The sequence below is a fragment of the Canis aureus genome, chromosome 4 (assembly GCF_053574225.1).
Source record: "Canis aureus isolate CA01 chromosome 4, VMU_Caureus_v.1.0, whole genome shotgun sequence".
Lineage (NCBI taxonomy): Eukaryota > Metazoa > Chordata > Mammalia > Carnivora > Canidae > Canis > Canis aureus.
In genome coordinates, this window is record NC_135614.1 from 35,328,172 (window position 1) to 35,344,453 (window position 16,282).

At 53.9% G+C, this 16,282-nt stretch overlaps 1 protein-coding gene across 2 annotated transcripts in view; it reads right to left on the minus strand.

The window, feature by feature from the left end:
• Positions 1–374: 374 nt before the first annotated feature.
• GRID1 (glutamate ionotropic receptor delta type subunit 1) overlaps positions 375–16,282 on the minus strand; it is a 640,626-nt gene continuing 624,718 nt past the window's right edge. For both annotated transcript variants that reach the window (XM_077895250.1, XM_077895251.1), the window contains 2 exons: positions 11,041–11,281; positions 375–1,091 (listed from right to left, as the gene is read on the minus strand). In XM_077895250.1, the coding sequence (XP_077751376.1) occupies positions 663–1,091; positions 11,041–11,281 (670 nt within the window). In that variant the 3' untranslated portion in view covers positions 375–662. The remainder of the gene's footprint in view (positions 1,092–11,040; positions 11,282–16,282) is intronic.

The window sequence follows — 16,282 nt, forward strand, 5'->3', positions numbered from 1 at the left end:
GGTGCCTCTCTGGGGTCCACAGCCCCCAAGTCATGCAGGGAGTGACCAAGAGGACTGCCCCATGTCCCAGGAGTCTCCCAGGACCCAGCTGGTCGGACGGGAACAGCTGGTCACCTCCCAGCACAGTGGCCCAGGGTTGCGCCAAGGCTGGCTCCCCGTTATCCAGCCCAGAGGACTGAAGAGGAACAGAGGGCCAGGCGCGGGGGGACGTGGCCATAAACCACAGGGCATGGCAACAAGCAGCATCTGGGGTTCCTCTAAAGGGGTGGCTGCTTGTCTTCCCCTCTCCCCCAGCAAGAAGGGGCTCCTGGTCTGATCACACCTCCTGCCTTCAGAAAGGCCCAGGAACACGGGGCTTCTTTGGCACTTCAGAATGATCACAAGTAATTTGCCTTTTTATTCATATAGAACAAAATTTACAAAGTCATTCATACAGTTTTTGTGTTTTTTTTTTTTTTTACTGACTTCGAAAATTGGGAATATTCAAAATACACTTTTACCCCACTCCATTCTGTCATTATTTACACGTATGTACAAGAGAAATGAAAGAGTCTCTGTGTGTGTGTGTGCAGGTGTGTGTGGTGTGTGTTGTCGTTGTCTCGTATTAAAAAGCTCTGCTGGTCGGGTGGGTGGATGGGCGGGCGGGAGGGCAGGCGGCGCGGTCAGATGGAGGTGCCGTGGGAGGTGTCCAAGGCCTCTGGAAGGACGCCCCCCGGCACAGGCTGGAAGGACATGGGGATGGGGGTCTTGACCGGGCTCTGGCGGAACAGGCCCCCATTGGGCGACCTGTGTTTGCACTGCATGGAGGGCATGGTGGCGGAGCTGCTCAGCGGCAGCGGCAGGTTGCTGCCCGGCCCTGACGACAGTGTCCGGCTGGTGCCGTGGCTGCTCTGCTCGGGCAGGAAAGTGCTGACCGAGAGCTGTGTGTTCTGGTACTCGCGCGTCGGCTCCAAGGCCTGGCTGGGAGCCAGGCCCCCCATCTCCAGGGCCGAAAGCTCAATGGACGCTGGGGAAATCTGCTTGTGGGCAATGTCTTCATCCATCAGGCTGTTCATGCGCCGGTGAACCTGCTCCAGATTCACTTCTTTATCCTGGAGGGAAAGCACAGGAAGGTCAGGCCGAGCCCTAACATGAGCCACGGCTGGCTTTCTACGAACTTTGGGAGGCCTGGAGACCACCTCAGGCCTGCTCAGCCTGCTGGACACTGGGGGGAGAGGGGGGCGGGCAGGGGGTGAGCATTCCCCCGATCCCCCCGCGCCCCCTCACACTGCCCCTAGGTCGCGAAGACCCAGCAAGCAGGTCACACCCGGATGCAGCCCTTGCGAGGAGATGCCTTGAAGAACTAGTAGAGACAAAAGGAGAATGAGGGAGTCCCCGTGGGAATAAACACAATTGGTCCTTGAGCCCCTGGGGTCCCCCATGTATTTGTCACAGAGTTTACAATGTTCAGGAAGCCTTGTGTGATCATCCCCATCATCCAACAAAAGGAGGCTTGGGTTCAGGAAGGTCAGTGGCCTCCCTTGTGATTGGCAGGGGTGGCCTGGGAAGCCTGCAGGACGAAGTGAAGTCCTGGCTCACCCCGAAACCCCCGTCCCCCACCCCCCAGGGGAGGATCTCCAGAGACGCCAGCCAACAGGCATTTCCCTGGCTCCAAGGCTCACGGGGCCGATTCCTAGATGAGGAAGAGGGTGGGGATGGTGAGGAAAGGGACTTCTCAGATGACGTTGCTGGTATCCAAAGCGTTGAGACCGCCAAGATGGGTGACCCTCTCCCTTGACTCTTTCTCCGTATGGCAAATGGCGGCAAGGAAATGGGTTTGGTTGTGTGCTTAAGAAAGAGAATAAAACGGAACAACTATCACTCCTTTCAAATAACTTGATGTTTCGTCTACAACATCAAAATAAATCAAGGAGGCTGAGCTGCTTAGAAGCTCTCCTAAAGGACAAAGATGATGCACTTGGTTTGCTTGGGGTCCCTAAGGAGGTGGGGCAGAAGATCAGGTGTCCATAGCCACCCCAGCTCCCCGATGAGGGGTTCAAAGTTTCACTCCAATTTGCAGGCAGCATGAGTGTGCCAATGTGCCAGGCAAGGTCATGCCTACTGCTCAAGCTTCTGATGCCAAGCTCCTAGAGAAATACCATGTCAAAGCTCCGCTCCAAGACCAAACATCACAGGCCGTCTAATGGAGACACCCATAAGGTTGAGAGAAGAACCTGTCCCCTGCCCATCTTGTAGGGTGGTTAAAAATCCCACAGAACGGAAAAGGCCTGGATGTGCTTTCAAAGGAGAAAAGGAACTGTACAAATCCGAGGGCCATCCCAGTGGCTGCTCTGAGCTCCTAGGAAGCTGGCAGGGGGTGAGCATTCCCCCGATCCCCCCACGCCCCCTCACACTGCCCCTAGGTCGCGAAGACCCAGCAAGCAGGTCACACCCCAGAAAGAGGCCGCCAAGTAGGTGGTGAAAGTCTCCCTTCCATGGGTGGGCTGACACCCGGGAAGTCTCAACCTAGCCTTCCTCCGGCAAGGACGTTGCCTCTGCAGTCTACTCTTTGCTCCCAGTGCCCCCTGGCATGAAGGCAGGCCCACGGCCCTCTCCGCACCTTTGCGGAGTTCATGACTGGTAGACAGAGGTTGGCTTCTGTGGGGCAGCTGCCGTCTTCCCAGATTCTTTCCCAGAAAAACTAACAACACCCACAAGACAGTCAAGAACTCATTCCGGGTCAAGAGCAAAGAAACAAGCATCTTGTTGCTTGTTGAGAATCAGAAAGCCAACTGGCTTGAGGATGGAAGACACGACGGGGCCGCGGCTCTGTGTCCTGGATGGAAACAGATGGCTCGCAGAGCCCCACGGGCAGAGCCAACACTCCAGGGACCTGAGCCCCACACAGCAGAGCTTGTCATCAGGTCCCGATGCAAGGAAATCAGCTCCAAGCTGAGGACACCTCTGGGTGGCGAATGTCGCTGGTGAAACTGCACGGAGTGGCTGGAGAGTACCAGGCGTTTACTCAGCCAGACTGACTGTGATGCATGTGTTGGTCTTTCATGGACTCTTTCAAGTTCGTGAAAAAATACAAGACGCCAAATTCAGTTCTCTTAATTACTTTACAGCATATTGATCCAGCTCTATGCAACCTTGCTTCCCTTCTCTGTGTTTTATCTGCTTTGTTTTTATTCTTGCCTATGAAACTTTTTTTTTTTTTTTTGTGATCATTTTCTTTTTTCTTTTTTTTTTTTTTATTGGTGTTCAATTTACTAACATACAGAATAACACCCAGTGCCCGTCACCCATTCACTCCCACCCCCCGCCCTCCTCCCCTTCTACCACCCCTAGTTCGTTTCCCAGAGTTAGCAGTCTTTATGTTCTGTCTCCCTTTCTGATATTACATGAAACTTTTTTTAATAGTTTTTTAACCTGCTGTATTAGCCCCTGGCTGTTTTAAGGCCACCGTGCATCAATTAGCCCTTCCTAAGGACACCATGGTTTGTGTGCTTTGGGGAACTACTTCTTCCTCACCGGATGATGGTTTGGCAGGTGTCCTGCCCACCTGTAGCTAAGATGCAGGCCCACGATGCAGGCAAGAGCAATAGGACTGAATCTGAATCCTGAACTAAGAGAGAAAGACAGAAAAAGGTGATTGACCTTCCAATACAGCAGTAGTACTTCAACAAACTTTCTGTGCCATGACCGTCCTCCTGGATCTTGTCCCCCAAGTCTGCGGACAGGCCTGACTCCTGGCCCCCAACCCATCCTGCTTCTCCAGCCGTCTTGTGTGCCCCCGATAGAACACGGATACAATTCTTTCATCGGCATTGGCCCAAAGTCAGTGCCACAGCAATGTGGGTAAATACCTCTATCTCTTGGTTTATTTTCATTTCAAAATATGGGACAGGCCACAAGTATCAGAGGTCTTGGAAGCTGGACACATTAAAAGAGAAGTTCAGACAATTTTGGGGTTTAATAATATAACCCTCCCTTCTCTTTGCAGACAGCGAAGCTCGTAGAAGGCTGGTTGAGCCGATGTCCCCATTGGCAGAGCCTTCAGTTTCCATCAAAGGAAAACCGATGGACACGGGATTTGGGATCATGAGAAGCAGTGGTTAGTTACGGAATCTCACCTTTTCCTCCTTTAGATTTTCTTTCCAGGGCTTTAAGGATCTTTTGGGGTAATGGAAAGTAGTCAAGTTTAGAAGTGGACTAGTCTGCAGTGGGAGGCAAGTGTCTTGGTCCCAGCCCTGTTCACTCTGGAAGTCAGAAGGAAAGTGTCCAGGAGATGCTCCCCCTTTTGCTGGGGTCTAGAGAAAGGGGAAGGGGAACGTCCTGTCCAAGGAGGCCACCAGGAGGCAGAGAGCCAAGAGCCGGGGCCCAGTGAAGGGAGCCCCCTCTCTCCCTAATGCCACAGACACAAAACAGAAGGAGAGCCCTGGGGAAAGACCAACTACCCAGAATCCTTGAAGAAGAACGTGAGCAGAAGAGGTCTCTGAGATGGAATCCCTCACCAGGGGAGGTACAAGGGAGAAGAGGCTCCGAGAGTAGGATTCTAAAAGGGGTCGGCTGTGGGCCCCGGCCTAGCATACTGATCACGGCTGTGAGGACTTGACCTGGTAATACCAAAGCATCTAGAATAAAAACCAGCCCAGAGTGGAGGTGTGGAGACAGCCCAATTACCCTAGAATCAGTATTTTTGAGAGGAAAGAGCTTGAATCGTTTCCTGAATCCAAAGAGCTTTTCTCCTGCCTCAAGTTCAGGACAAATGAAGCCGTCCTATGAAGTGGCGGGTGTCGGCTTCCAGGGAGGCTCGTCATTAGCCCGTGACCTCCCTGTGTCAGGACGCAGAGAGAAGGTCCACGCCAGCCAAACAGACTCCCCAGGGAGACCTTCCCACCCCAAATGGCAGTCAAGTCATTAATACTCTGTGCACCAGCGGGACCTCATTGTACTCAGCTTCTATAGCGCTGGTAGCTCCAACACGAGACGAACCCAGGAGGGCAAGGCGCCGCCAGGAGCTGCCCATACTTGACTGTTCAACTGGACGGCAAAACAAGAAGGGAAATGCCTAGCGCCCTGCGAGCACCTGCAGTCGGGCCACGTGCGCGGTGACGTCCTCAGCGGCCTGCCAGGGCTCAGAGCTGACGCACAGAGAACTGGAGAAACCCCCGTGCGGTCGATCCTGGGTCACCTGGGGCCGCAGGCTTCGCTCCCACGAAGTCATCTCCAGGGGCCCCCGGCCAAGGAATGAGGAGGCGGAAATAACCCGCCTGCTCGAGGAAAGAGGCAGGAGTGATTTGAATAATTATCTATATTTTAGACAAAACGGGACATTCTATTATGTTATGCAAATTCAAATAATGGACTTTTTTATGTGAACTACATCAGTTTACATCCTCATTATCTCAAGTTTTCGGTGTTCAACCGCACGGAAACTTGCTGCTGTCTTCATTAATTTACTGCAGGTAACTGACCTAGTCAAACATCCCTGAATATGACAGAAAATTCACAGACCGCATTTTTCCACGAGTCCGGCTGAATTCCAGCTCTGTGCTTCTCACCTCGCATTAAACATGATGACAGATGCACCAACTGAGGTTACCAGGGACCCTCTCCCAGGCATTGTCTTGCAGGGAGATGAAGTTCTGTAATTAAGCCGCTGTTCGCCAACGTGGAAATAATTCAGCGCGCTGGAAAACGGTAATTAACTCAACTATCATCTATGTAGCAGCCGGTTACACGTGGGACTCGTTAGAACCAGCTTTGTGTGGTTTCCAATGGCTTTTACTTTAAGCTGGGATGGAACAAAATGGGACGAGGAGCTTCCCCCCGGACTGCGGTGGTTGTAGAGGTGTGGTTCCCTGCTCAGCTCTGAGACTGGCTGGGTTGCAAATGAGACCCAATGGTGGGGACAAGCACCATCCAGATGGTCTCCTTAAGTATTGCTCCAAAGACTTGCCCAACTCCAAAGGGCTGGGCTGGAGGGCTGAGGATGGCCGTGGGGTGAGAGCAAAGCAGTTCAACAGTTGATGAAGTGGTCTTGGGAGATGATGGGCAGTTTCCTGAGCATCATGAGAAAGAGTTCTGATGCTCCGTCACAGATTTCACAGGAGAAGGCAACAAGAGGAGAGAGCTAATGAACACTCCCTGTCATAGATGGTGGCAGCGGGCACACAAAGGGTGAACCGAGGCTCGGGGTGAAGACAGTTGCTCAAGGTCATGCAACTGCATGGTAAGTGGAGCATCAGGATCTGAACTCACATCTACCTGGCTCCAAACACTGGGCTCTTTTCCACCATGCCAGGCTGTATGTTCCCAATTCCCCCTCAGAAGGATGGTGTAGACCCGTGGTTTTCGTCCTTGGCAGGATCTCCGAAGCATGTGTGGAGCCTTTCGAAATGATCTACCTGAAACCACCCCTTGGGGGATGGAGCCCAAGCATCTGTATTTCTAAAAAGCTCCAGGATTAATCACCTCTGAGGTGTAGCCAGAATTGAAAGCCATTGATCCAGCTGCAATGATTACACCACAATTTAACATTAATAACGTTTTCCTTATAGGAGCCCAGGCTGGTTCATTCATTCGATAAACACTTTTGAGCTCCGAGCACCAGACGAGCTAATGTTCTGGGTAAAGCATCCGTCTTGGTCCCTGGCATACAGAAGGCGCTCAATACTCCAGTTACATCCATCACCGCATAACCAGAGGCTCTGCTATCAGAGACGGGGCTAAGCGATGGGGATGCAGAGGTGGAGAAGTGCCAGCGGGCTGCGAGCGGGGGCAGGCGGCAGACCGTTGGCCGCCAGCACCAGTGTGCATGCGCAAGGAGGCAGCCCACGGGGGATCGCGGGACGTGCTACGGGGCAGTCAACGTCTGAACTGGTCTTGAGCTACGCGCCGGCGTGTGGTCAGCGTACACTTATCACCGGCGCGGAACGTGCACTCGCTCCCCTCGCCCTCCCACTGAGAGGTCTGGTATCAGCAGCATAGCCATGGGGCCAGGCTCAGTTCTCAGCAGAAGAGAGAAACTGGGAGTCAGAGGACGTCAGAGCGTAGCTGGGAGCCAGCATTCTGGCTCAAGAAAAATCCCAACACCTGTCGTTCCCCCAAATTTCCCGGAGAACGTTAGGTAGGATGCCCTGCTCCTGCACACAACCCAGGGGAGGCCCAGCGGCACACACATCCTTCACATCCCACTTCTGTCCCTGCCACTTCTGCGTCCTGTTTCTCTGGAGCTAAGGATGCCTCCCTCCAATGTCCTCGAAGAGAATCAGGACAGTTAAGAAGAGAACATGTGGCACAGAGAAGGTGCCCTGGGATGTGACGTGCCTTCCCCACCCCCTGACTGCCCACCTCTAGGTCCTTGGGAAGCAGCAGCGCGTGGGCTCCCGCTCACCAAGCACGTCCCGGGACAGGTGCTCTTTATGGCCCTTTCCACACCTTCCTTCCTGGGACCTCAGGGCAATACTGGGTGGCTGCTCAAAGGACCAGGGGTGGGGGGTGGTAGGCACAGGGGACAATAACCCCTCGATGAGTTGAAGAAGCGCCAGAGGAGTGGAGGCAGAGAAGGGCACAGAGCCAAAGGGAGTGTCCCCGGAGACAAATCTTCCCCAGGGGGAGGGGGGTGCTGTAGGGGCGGCGACTCTGCTGCTGCCCCCTGCGCCCTGGCCCCTGTCAGCTCCGTCTGCGGTGGCAGCAGGGCCCGGGCCGGGCAGGCAAGGCAGGAAGCACAAGCATTCCAGGCTCCCAGCCCAGCGACAGATGATTCATCCCTCCCTCTTCATGTCATCTCCCATTTGTGCGCTTCTCATCTTTATTTCATGAATATTTTATTCTCAGAGCAATGGCTCCATCGCCCCCATAAATCTAGAGGGTGGCTCTTCCCTGCAGCCGCAGTGCCTGCTGCACTCACCTGCACTGGGTAACTACATAATAGTCTGATTCCTTAGAAAAAATATGAGCCCAAACCCACATGAATATTAAGGGGTTGAACGCACATTACTACTCTTCCTCAAGTAGGTGTCTAAAGTCTGAAGACATCTCAGCACAAGCCGTTAAACACAGCTAGGACTGCACCCAAAGACAGCTTTCGGGCTCCTAAGAAATATGGCCAATGCCCCGAAATGAAGCGCTCTAAGATTAACCGGACACTCTCACCTAATTGCAAATGCTGCTCCATAAAACACGGGCAACCGGTAACACAAAGTGGTTCTGGATTAAATACCGTTATTATTTGTCAAAGGTTTGAAAGACGTGCCCCGACTATCCTGGTGTGCCAGCCCCCTCCTGGTGGCTCTTCCCTTTGGGAGGAGGTTCCTACCACTTGGCCTGGCACCCGAGTCCGTCAGAGCAAGCCCCTGCCCCTTGCTCCGCTCCTTCCCGCTGCCGATGCTGACACTGCGGAGCTCCTGGAGGCGCGAGGACTACTGCCCTCCCTGGGCTCACCCTGCCCCGAAGGCCACTCGCAATCTCCCCTCCAGCTCTAGGATCTGTACCAGCCCCTCAGCATCAGCTTCTAGCAACTCCAAGTCCCACGAGCTCTTCACTAGCCAGGACCTCTGCCCCTGTGTCCCCACCACTCCCAAGTGGGGCTGGGTGTCCCCTTGGTACATCCGAGGTAGCCTCTGATCACTTGAGAATGCTCGTGCTCAACGAAGAGGTCAACCTCTCCACCCCGTCCACCCCTGCGGGTGCACGTTCCCCAAGGACGCAGGCTTGTGCCCCTATCGGCGTATTTATGAAAGGAAGAAGAGGGAGGAAGAAATTTCACTGGGAAGTCGGGAACCTACAAAAACCAGGAAGAAGATGGGCTACTTCCCTCTCCCACCTTGCACTCCTTCTTAGCAACACCAGAAGGGGCTGGAGGAAAGGCAGCAACTATGCTTTTCCAACCCACCTCTTTATTGGTCCCCATTCCTACCTGGAAGCAGGTGGGTGGCAGAGGCAGAAATTCCCGCACTTTCTAGGCAGGACCAATGTATTTCATCCCCACCTCTCGTGCCTGAGATCCTGGGCTTATGCAAAAGCCAGGAGAGAAGGCAGGGTGCTTTACTGGCAAGGAGAGAGCTGTTCCCCACAGGGAGCTGTTCCTCCCTGGTCTCCTGGTCATCTCTCTGCGCTTCTCTCTTTTACCCCTGCCTTTCATGTCTCTCCAATAATTGATCCCGATGCTGGTCCTTCTCCTCCTCCCCCTTCTCTCTCTCTCTCTCTCTCTCTCTCACACACACACACACACACACTGTGATCATTCATTCTGGGCCACTCAGGCCAGGCTTGTCCCTAAACACTAAACAGGGGATGTGAAGGGATGTGGTGACTGGATGCAGATGAGGACGCCTGATCCAGGGGAAGAATGGCCTCTCTCTGCACCTGGCTCACGAGTGGCGTCCTGGAGGGCTGAGCCTGGGCACCCACTCTGCCCATGCCATCCCTGTCAGTGCTCCCATGACAGTGAGGTTTGCAGGGAACACTTTCTGCTCCCCTGACCCAAGGACATTTGCACAGAGGAAATCAAGCTATGGCTCATTGGGTTTGGAAAAAAAAAACTCAAAGCAAACAACACAGAGTGGGCGCAATGGGATCTGGTCCTCTCTGGTCCCATGGGGGTGAAGCTCCAGGCCCAGCCTTCCACCCTCGGTGTACGCTGATGCTTCTGTACATATAGGCTTGGGTGGTGAGACGCAATTCGGTAATGGGACGCATCTGCGGCCTTTCCTTGAAACGACTCCTCAAATAATTCGCAGGTCCTCCCCGTGACTTTTTTCACAAAAAAAAATCTCCAGGAGCCATAGACACGCAGGCAGATCATTACCCATCCCGCTGAGCGGCCTCCCCTTACGCCTCAGCCCGCCTCTGCTGTGGCCCAGGAGCGGGAGCGGAAGCAGGAGGCCATGGGAGAGCCAAGCCCTGTGCTTCCTTGCAAGGAGGCACACGGAAGGCAGAAGATGGATGTCCCCAAACACTTCCAACACACTGAGTCCAACGTCAAGGTCCTTCCGGCAAAAACTAAGTGTGATGACGGAGAGTTGCTGCTGCCTGAGAGGAATGGAGAGTGTGTTACCACCTCCACCCGTGGGGTCCCCGTTACGGACCCACTTAGGCGCTGTGGCCCATCACGTGGTCCAATTCTGGGCTGTTGCATCTTGTTTGGAACTGACACCTGCCTGTCGCCACATAATCTGCTGATTATGATTCCGAGGAGGCTGAGGTGTATGCAGCACACCGTGGCAGCCCTGCCAGGGAGTGGCTGGGCTCACGCCCTGCTGCCTGCGTGTAGGCTTCTGCTGGCAGGATATCACCCCCCGATTCCCCAGATGGCACTCTTGCCACCCTCCATTTGGGGAGCGGACTCCAGGCTGCCTTGGTGAAGGCTTCATAAAAAAACAAAACAAAACAAAACAAAAAATCCTCAAAGAGCTTGAAGATTAAAACCCCAATAGAAGGAAGTGTCGTGGGCAGAATCAGCTTGCGGTTGGCACACGCGAGGAGGGACGTGTGCCAGAACCTGGAGTGTGGACAGAGCCACGGCGATCCCTGTGCCGGGAGGGCCTGGATGGACGTGGGCCCGGCTGCACCCTGTGAAGATGAGGCAGGGAGGGGAGGCAGGGATGAGGGCAGGGGCCAGTCCCTACCTGCATGCTGGAAGAGCAGAGCCCTATGGCCCTTGATGTGAAAGCAAAGAGAACCAAGAAGGAATTCCGTTTCCTCTCTTACCCTACAGTTGTTCTCTCCAGGTCAGGGTGGAGGCACATGGGCGGGGCAGGGTAGGGAAGGGCTCTCTGGCGCTGCTCATGCTGTACCCGCTCTACAGATAAATACAGGACTTTAGTGGCCATGGCTGGTGCCTTGGCCCTTTGTTCAAACACAAAAACATCCCCTCCATTTGCTCTCTTGCTTTAAAAATCCACATAAAACGACACCAGCCCCCCACCCCAAATAAAACACCGCTGTCTCCACACGAGCGACTCCGGTAAATACTAACTGGAAGAAAATTGCCCAGTGTGGCTCTCCTGCCTCTAGGCTGCAGAAGGGAGAAGCTGCACTCAGGGCACGGACCTCTTTGGGGGTCTCCTGGTGGCACCGGTTGCTGTTCCACCACAACTCCAGGGCGGCCACCAGGCAGGCGAGGAGGAGGCCGATGGCCAGGATGCAGAAGACCCCAGCGAAGCTGTGCAGCTTGAGGGACTTGCCATCGGCCTGGGCACTGGCAGGGCTGGTGAGGTCGCAGCGGCCCATGTGCGGCCACCACTTCTGCTTGAGCACGTCGAGGTCCCCGGTGTCCTGCAACTCCAGGATCCTGCAAGACACGATTCACATGAGCCACACCACTGGCCCCCCGGATGTGGTCCTGGGGACCCCAGGCCCTCCCCCAGCAGGCTGGCCCTTCCTGAGACGCTGCTGAACCGCCCCGGTAGCGCTTCTGCTGCTCCAGCCTTTCCCTTCCCCACCCCGTTCTCCACTCTGCAGGCAGAGGGCTCTGGACCGAAACACATCAGCCTTTGTCTCTCTCCTCCTCAAAAGCCTCGATGCTCCCTCCCACCCCGTCTTGCTGCCCAGGGATAAAGTTCCATAGCAAAGGACACAAGGACCCTTCACGTGGGATCAGGGCCAAGGCTCTGGGGATAAAATCGGAAAATAAAGAACTGGATGAGGCAACCCTGAGACCACGGATTTACAAAGACGCTTTCTTTCAAATTCAGGAACAGCATCGGGAGTCTCTCCCGCTAGGATTCACCAAATTATTCACTCATTCGTTCATTTGGTCTAAGGAGTGTCTGCCTCGTGAGTGTAGGATGTCCCACACGGCTGCGGGGGAGATCAGAGACACCGACATGGACCTCGAAACAATCACAGCAATTGGTATAGAGACAGAAGCTGTGATCAATACTAGGATATGGAAAGAGAAGAGCTAAGACATGGTGCACAGGGAGGGTAGTCCAGGCTGGGGTGTTGCAGGAGGTGATGGGGGGCACATGCCTCAAGGAAGGTTGGTCATCAAATAGCACGTACTTGTCCAGCACATTCTACATGCCAGGACAGATCCTAAGCACTGGACAAATAGTATTTTGTTCTTATGTCAACCCTTTGGGATGGTTCCTTCCATTTTCCCATTTTTCCAGAGAAGGAAATGGAGGCACAGGGAGATAGAGAGCATCTTGACTAAGTCACTTGATGGTTGGCAGGGATGGCATTCAACAAGGAGAGACTACCACCATGCTTGAGAGTCTGCTCTCGGCTATGTCCCCAGTATGTCTGAGATGTGACAACGTGGCCACTGAGGCTGGAGGATGGTGGCTGAGGAGGAGGATGGTGGAAGATGAAGTCGGTAAAGCAGGAAGAGCCAAGAACGTGGGCTCGGAGAAGGTCTGAGAGGGAGTCTGGATCCCAACCCGCTGGCCAAGGTGGGGCGGCCCGCGCTGCTCTCCTATTTCCCATGTAGGTGTCTGGTTGGTGGTTGTCCTTTGTTGTGGTATCTGATGGATTTCCCCCATAGCGCAGGGGTCTGAACACTGAGCTGGTAGTAGCTGATCGTCCCCAGGCCCCTCCAACCCGAGCTCTTCCCTCTTCCCACCTAGTTCACCACCCCACAGCCGGGGGATAACACCTGTGGTGGCGGCTCTGAGCCCTCTGGGTGTGCAGTTAGGAGAAGCTCACTTGCAAGTGGCCACTTGAGGAGCTGGTTTCTGTCTGCACCTGCATTGCAGGCCAGCTCCGACTACAGGCTGAGGCTGGGCTCTGTGACTCCGCGTGAGCTGTGACTGGTGGAGAGGGAAGGTGACAGCCCAGAGGGAGTCCTCTGACCTGCCAGCACCGTGGGTGCAGCACAGCATGGCTCTCACGGGCTGTGAACAGCCTGGCTCGGTGCAAAGAGCAGGCTACGGAGGCACCAGATCTTAGCCGAGTGTCACGGGACAAGTGACTAGCTGTCCCATCTTTGCAAGACAGACCCACAACCCCGCCAGGTGAGCAAATCCTTCAGGTCCAGGGCTGTGTGTTACTCTCCATGGTTTCTCCTGAGCAAGCGCAGTGGGGCCCAACTCGGGCCATCGGCGGATGTTTGTTGCACCCATATATTATGAAGGCATTAATTGAATCGTGAACACTAATCTAAACTGAAATGGTCGTGGTGAGATAATGAGATAATGTCTGTCAAGTGCCAAGGACACAAGTCGGCACAAAAGACCTAAAATGCCGCTGTGCACGTAGGGGTTTGGTCGTTGAGATAAATCCATGATCAGCATGTGCAGGTGCGCACTCAGGCTCATGCTCGGTAGGCTGCTGGGTGCCGCAGACCTCTCCCATGGCACAGCCATGATTAACTGGGCAGCTGCTGCATCCCACTACCTCCGTGTGGCTCTGGACACGTTAGGGAAGTGGTCCACCAGTTTGTTCATGCTGAAAGGCCATCGCCTAAGTCTCCGTTGGCAGGTCCCAGGAAGCTGGGCCTCCTGGCAGTTATAGGAACCCCAGGGCTGGGCACGCAAGATCTCAGAGCTGTGAGAAGCCTCACGGGCAGACGGCTGGCTCGCCAAGGAGAGACAGCACAGCTTCGTATTTATTATGCGGATCCTGCTCTGACAGACACCAGTCCAAACTCAGACCTGCAGACACGCGAGCCGTGGCAGGACACCTCTGCCCTTTGCAGCCCTTATTACAAAAACTGGAGATCAGGGGCAGCCCTGGTGGCTCAGCGGTTTAGTGCCACCTTCAGCCCAGGGTGTGATCCTGGAGACCCGGGATCAAGTCCCACGTCGGGCTCCCTGCATGGAGCCTGCTTCTCCCTCTGCCTGTGTCTCTGCCTCTTTCTCTCTCTGTCTGTCTGTCTCTCATGAATAAATAAATAAAATCTTAAAAAAAAAAAAAAACAACGGAGATCAAAATAACTCCTATCACAGAATTCTTGTGACAAAGTAGAAAGAGGGGACACAAAAAAAATAAATAAGTAAAAAATAAAAATTAAAAAAATAAAAAATAAAAATAAATAAGAAAGAAAGAGAGAAGAAAGAAAGAAAGAAAGAAAGAAAGAAAGAAAGAAAGAAAGAACGGACACGTGCGCCCCACTCAGCTCAAGATCTGGCAAGTAGTAAGGGTTCCATAAAGGCTGGTTCCCGTTGCATGGTCCGATGGCCACGCTGACCAGCGGCCCTATCCAGTCCAGTATAGACACGGGCCGACTGATCATTTTCCATTGTTGTGATCCCCTAACAGCCTGTAAAGTAGGTCTTATTATGTCAGTTTTTACGTCTTGAAGACCTGAGGCTGAACATCTTAGATGACTTGCCCCCGGTAGCAATTAGAAGGTGGCAAGGCTGCTCTTCAGAGCTGGGTCACGCTGTCCCGGGAAGCCATGCTCTTCCAAGAACATCAGGCTGGTAAGTCCAGGCAGCCTGCTCTCGGAGAGTTCGGTTCTGGTCTAGGAGACCATGGGACTCTGGCCAGAGCACGGCTGTGGGGTCTGACTCCTGCTCCTCCGCTCATCGACCGCAACATCGGGCAGGCAGCTTAGTTCTGCTGATGCTTCTCTTCCTTTTAATTGTATGCATTTTTATGCCTGATATTTATTCCGGGAAGAATGGAAGGCAATTTATTAGGAAAACATATAATAAAATAAAAACAAATCAAAAGGAAAATTTAAATATGTAAGCAGCAGAGGAAAGATAAAACAAGTCACGGGCACAAAACGAGGCCTAGAACGAGGCTAAACATAACGCACGCCGTGATAATCCGTACTCCTGCTTAGGAATAAGCCAGAGTGATAATAGCCACTTCCTGGAGCCAGTTGTTCTATTTTTCCAGACAGATATAATTGCAGGTGCTTTCTTTTGGTCAATAGTCATGGAGCTGGCTACACAGTAGGTGCCCCATAAATGGCTATTAAGTTGTTAAACATTTATCGAATGCCTGCTCGGCATGCCCTGGTCCACGAACAGGCCGCAGCACGCAGCCGCCACCGTGCACACTCCTAAGGTGTAGGCCGCGGCCCGCGCCCTCAGCCAAAGCAAGGGAGCATATCTGCATGGCTTAATTCTCAGAACTAAGGGAAAGGAAGTTCCAGAAACTCCAGGGAAGACCAGGCTCTGCTACTTACATAAGACCTTTTTTGCTACCAATGGGATGGAGCGTTGCTTCCTGGGTCTGCCCCCTTGCTGCTCTGAGGCACGCCCCGCGTAGGGGCAGCTCACCGTTGTGTATGCACCTTACAACGGAGCCCCTTAAAGGGGCTCAAGAGGGGCTGCAACACAGAGACGGGCGGTGATAATCGGGAGGCTGGCGCAGCCCACTAGGGACAGTTACTTACAGTCACGGAGCACCTGGCTTCCTCGTGAAAGCAGAGGGTAATGACCAGAATAACCAGGAAACTGGGCCAGGCGCTTTGTTTATGGTCACTCTTGGGGTTGGGGGAGCAGCCAACAGAGTCTCCATGGTGCGACATTTACAATAGCACCTCACGGTCAGCAAGTGCATGGATAATGAGCAGGCCTGTCCCAGGGCAAGCCTGGATTCTGGGACCCCACACACCGGCGCTGGTCCTGGTCCATTGCCCTCTAGGGCCACACAAAGGATGCGGAATTCCTTCTGCATCCCAGCAGGCAGCATTCCTTCTGCCCAGCAGGCCTCGCAGTATTGGAAGTGAGCAAAACCACCCTCTTTTCACCCGTTTCCTGCTCTGGGTTGAACATCCTTAGCTTCCCCTCGGAGCCGGTTTCGACCCTTCTCTTGCCCTGACTCACTGAATAATCCAGCTGGGAAGCAACCTCTCTCCTCTCTCCAGGGCGCCAACGATTGCTTCTGCAGACCGTGGGAGCTCTCTCGACAGTTCAAGTATGTGGGGACCCTAAGCGTCCCTCACTGGGGACCCTGGGCTCCCGCGGGTGCTATTTTGGGCCCATCAGCTGTCTTGATGCTGCTGCCACATTGCCCCCACCAGCTCCCTTACCATGTGCCCCAGAAAACTGCTCACAGGCTGCTGGCATGTGCAATGCCCTGAGCCTCCTGTCTCAGAAAACCTAGTGGGGTAAACCTCCGAACACCAAGGTAACACCCCTCCTGGAGAGAAGCCCTTCCTTCCTTACACCTTCTATCTGAGCAATTGCTCGGACTCTGCTCCTCCTTCCCCCTTGTCTCTCCAGAGAGCAGAGGGAGGCACAGAATGGATACTTGACTGAATTTCAGAAAAAAACCCAAAGCTTCATTTAATGTTATTAGTTCTACCCCCTTTCCCAGGTTTGCAGACAAACCACTGAACGGATGGGTCACAGGATGTCCTCCTCAGCCATCAGTCCCTGATGGGGTTTAG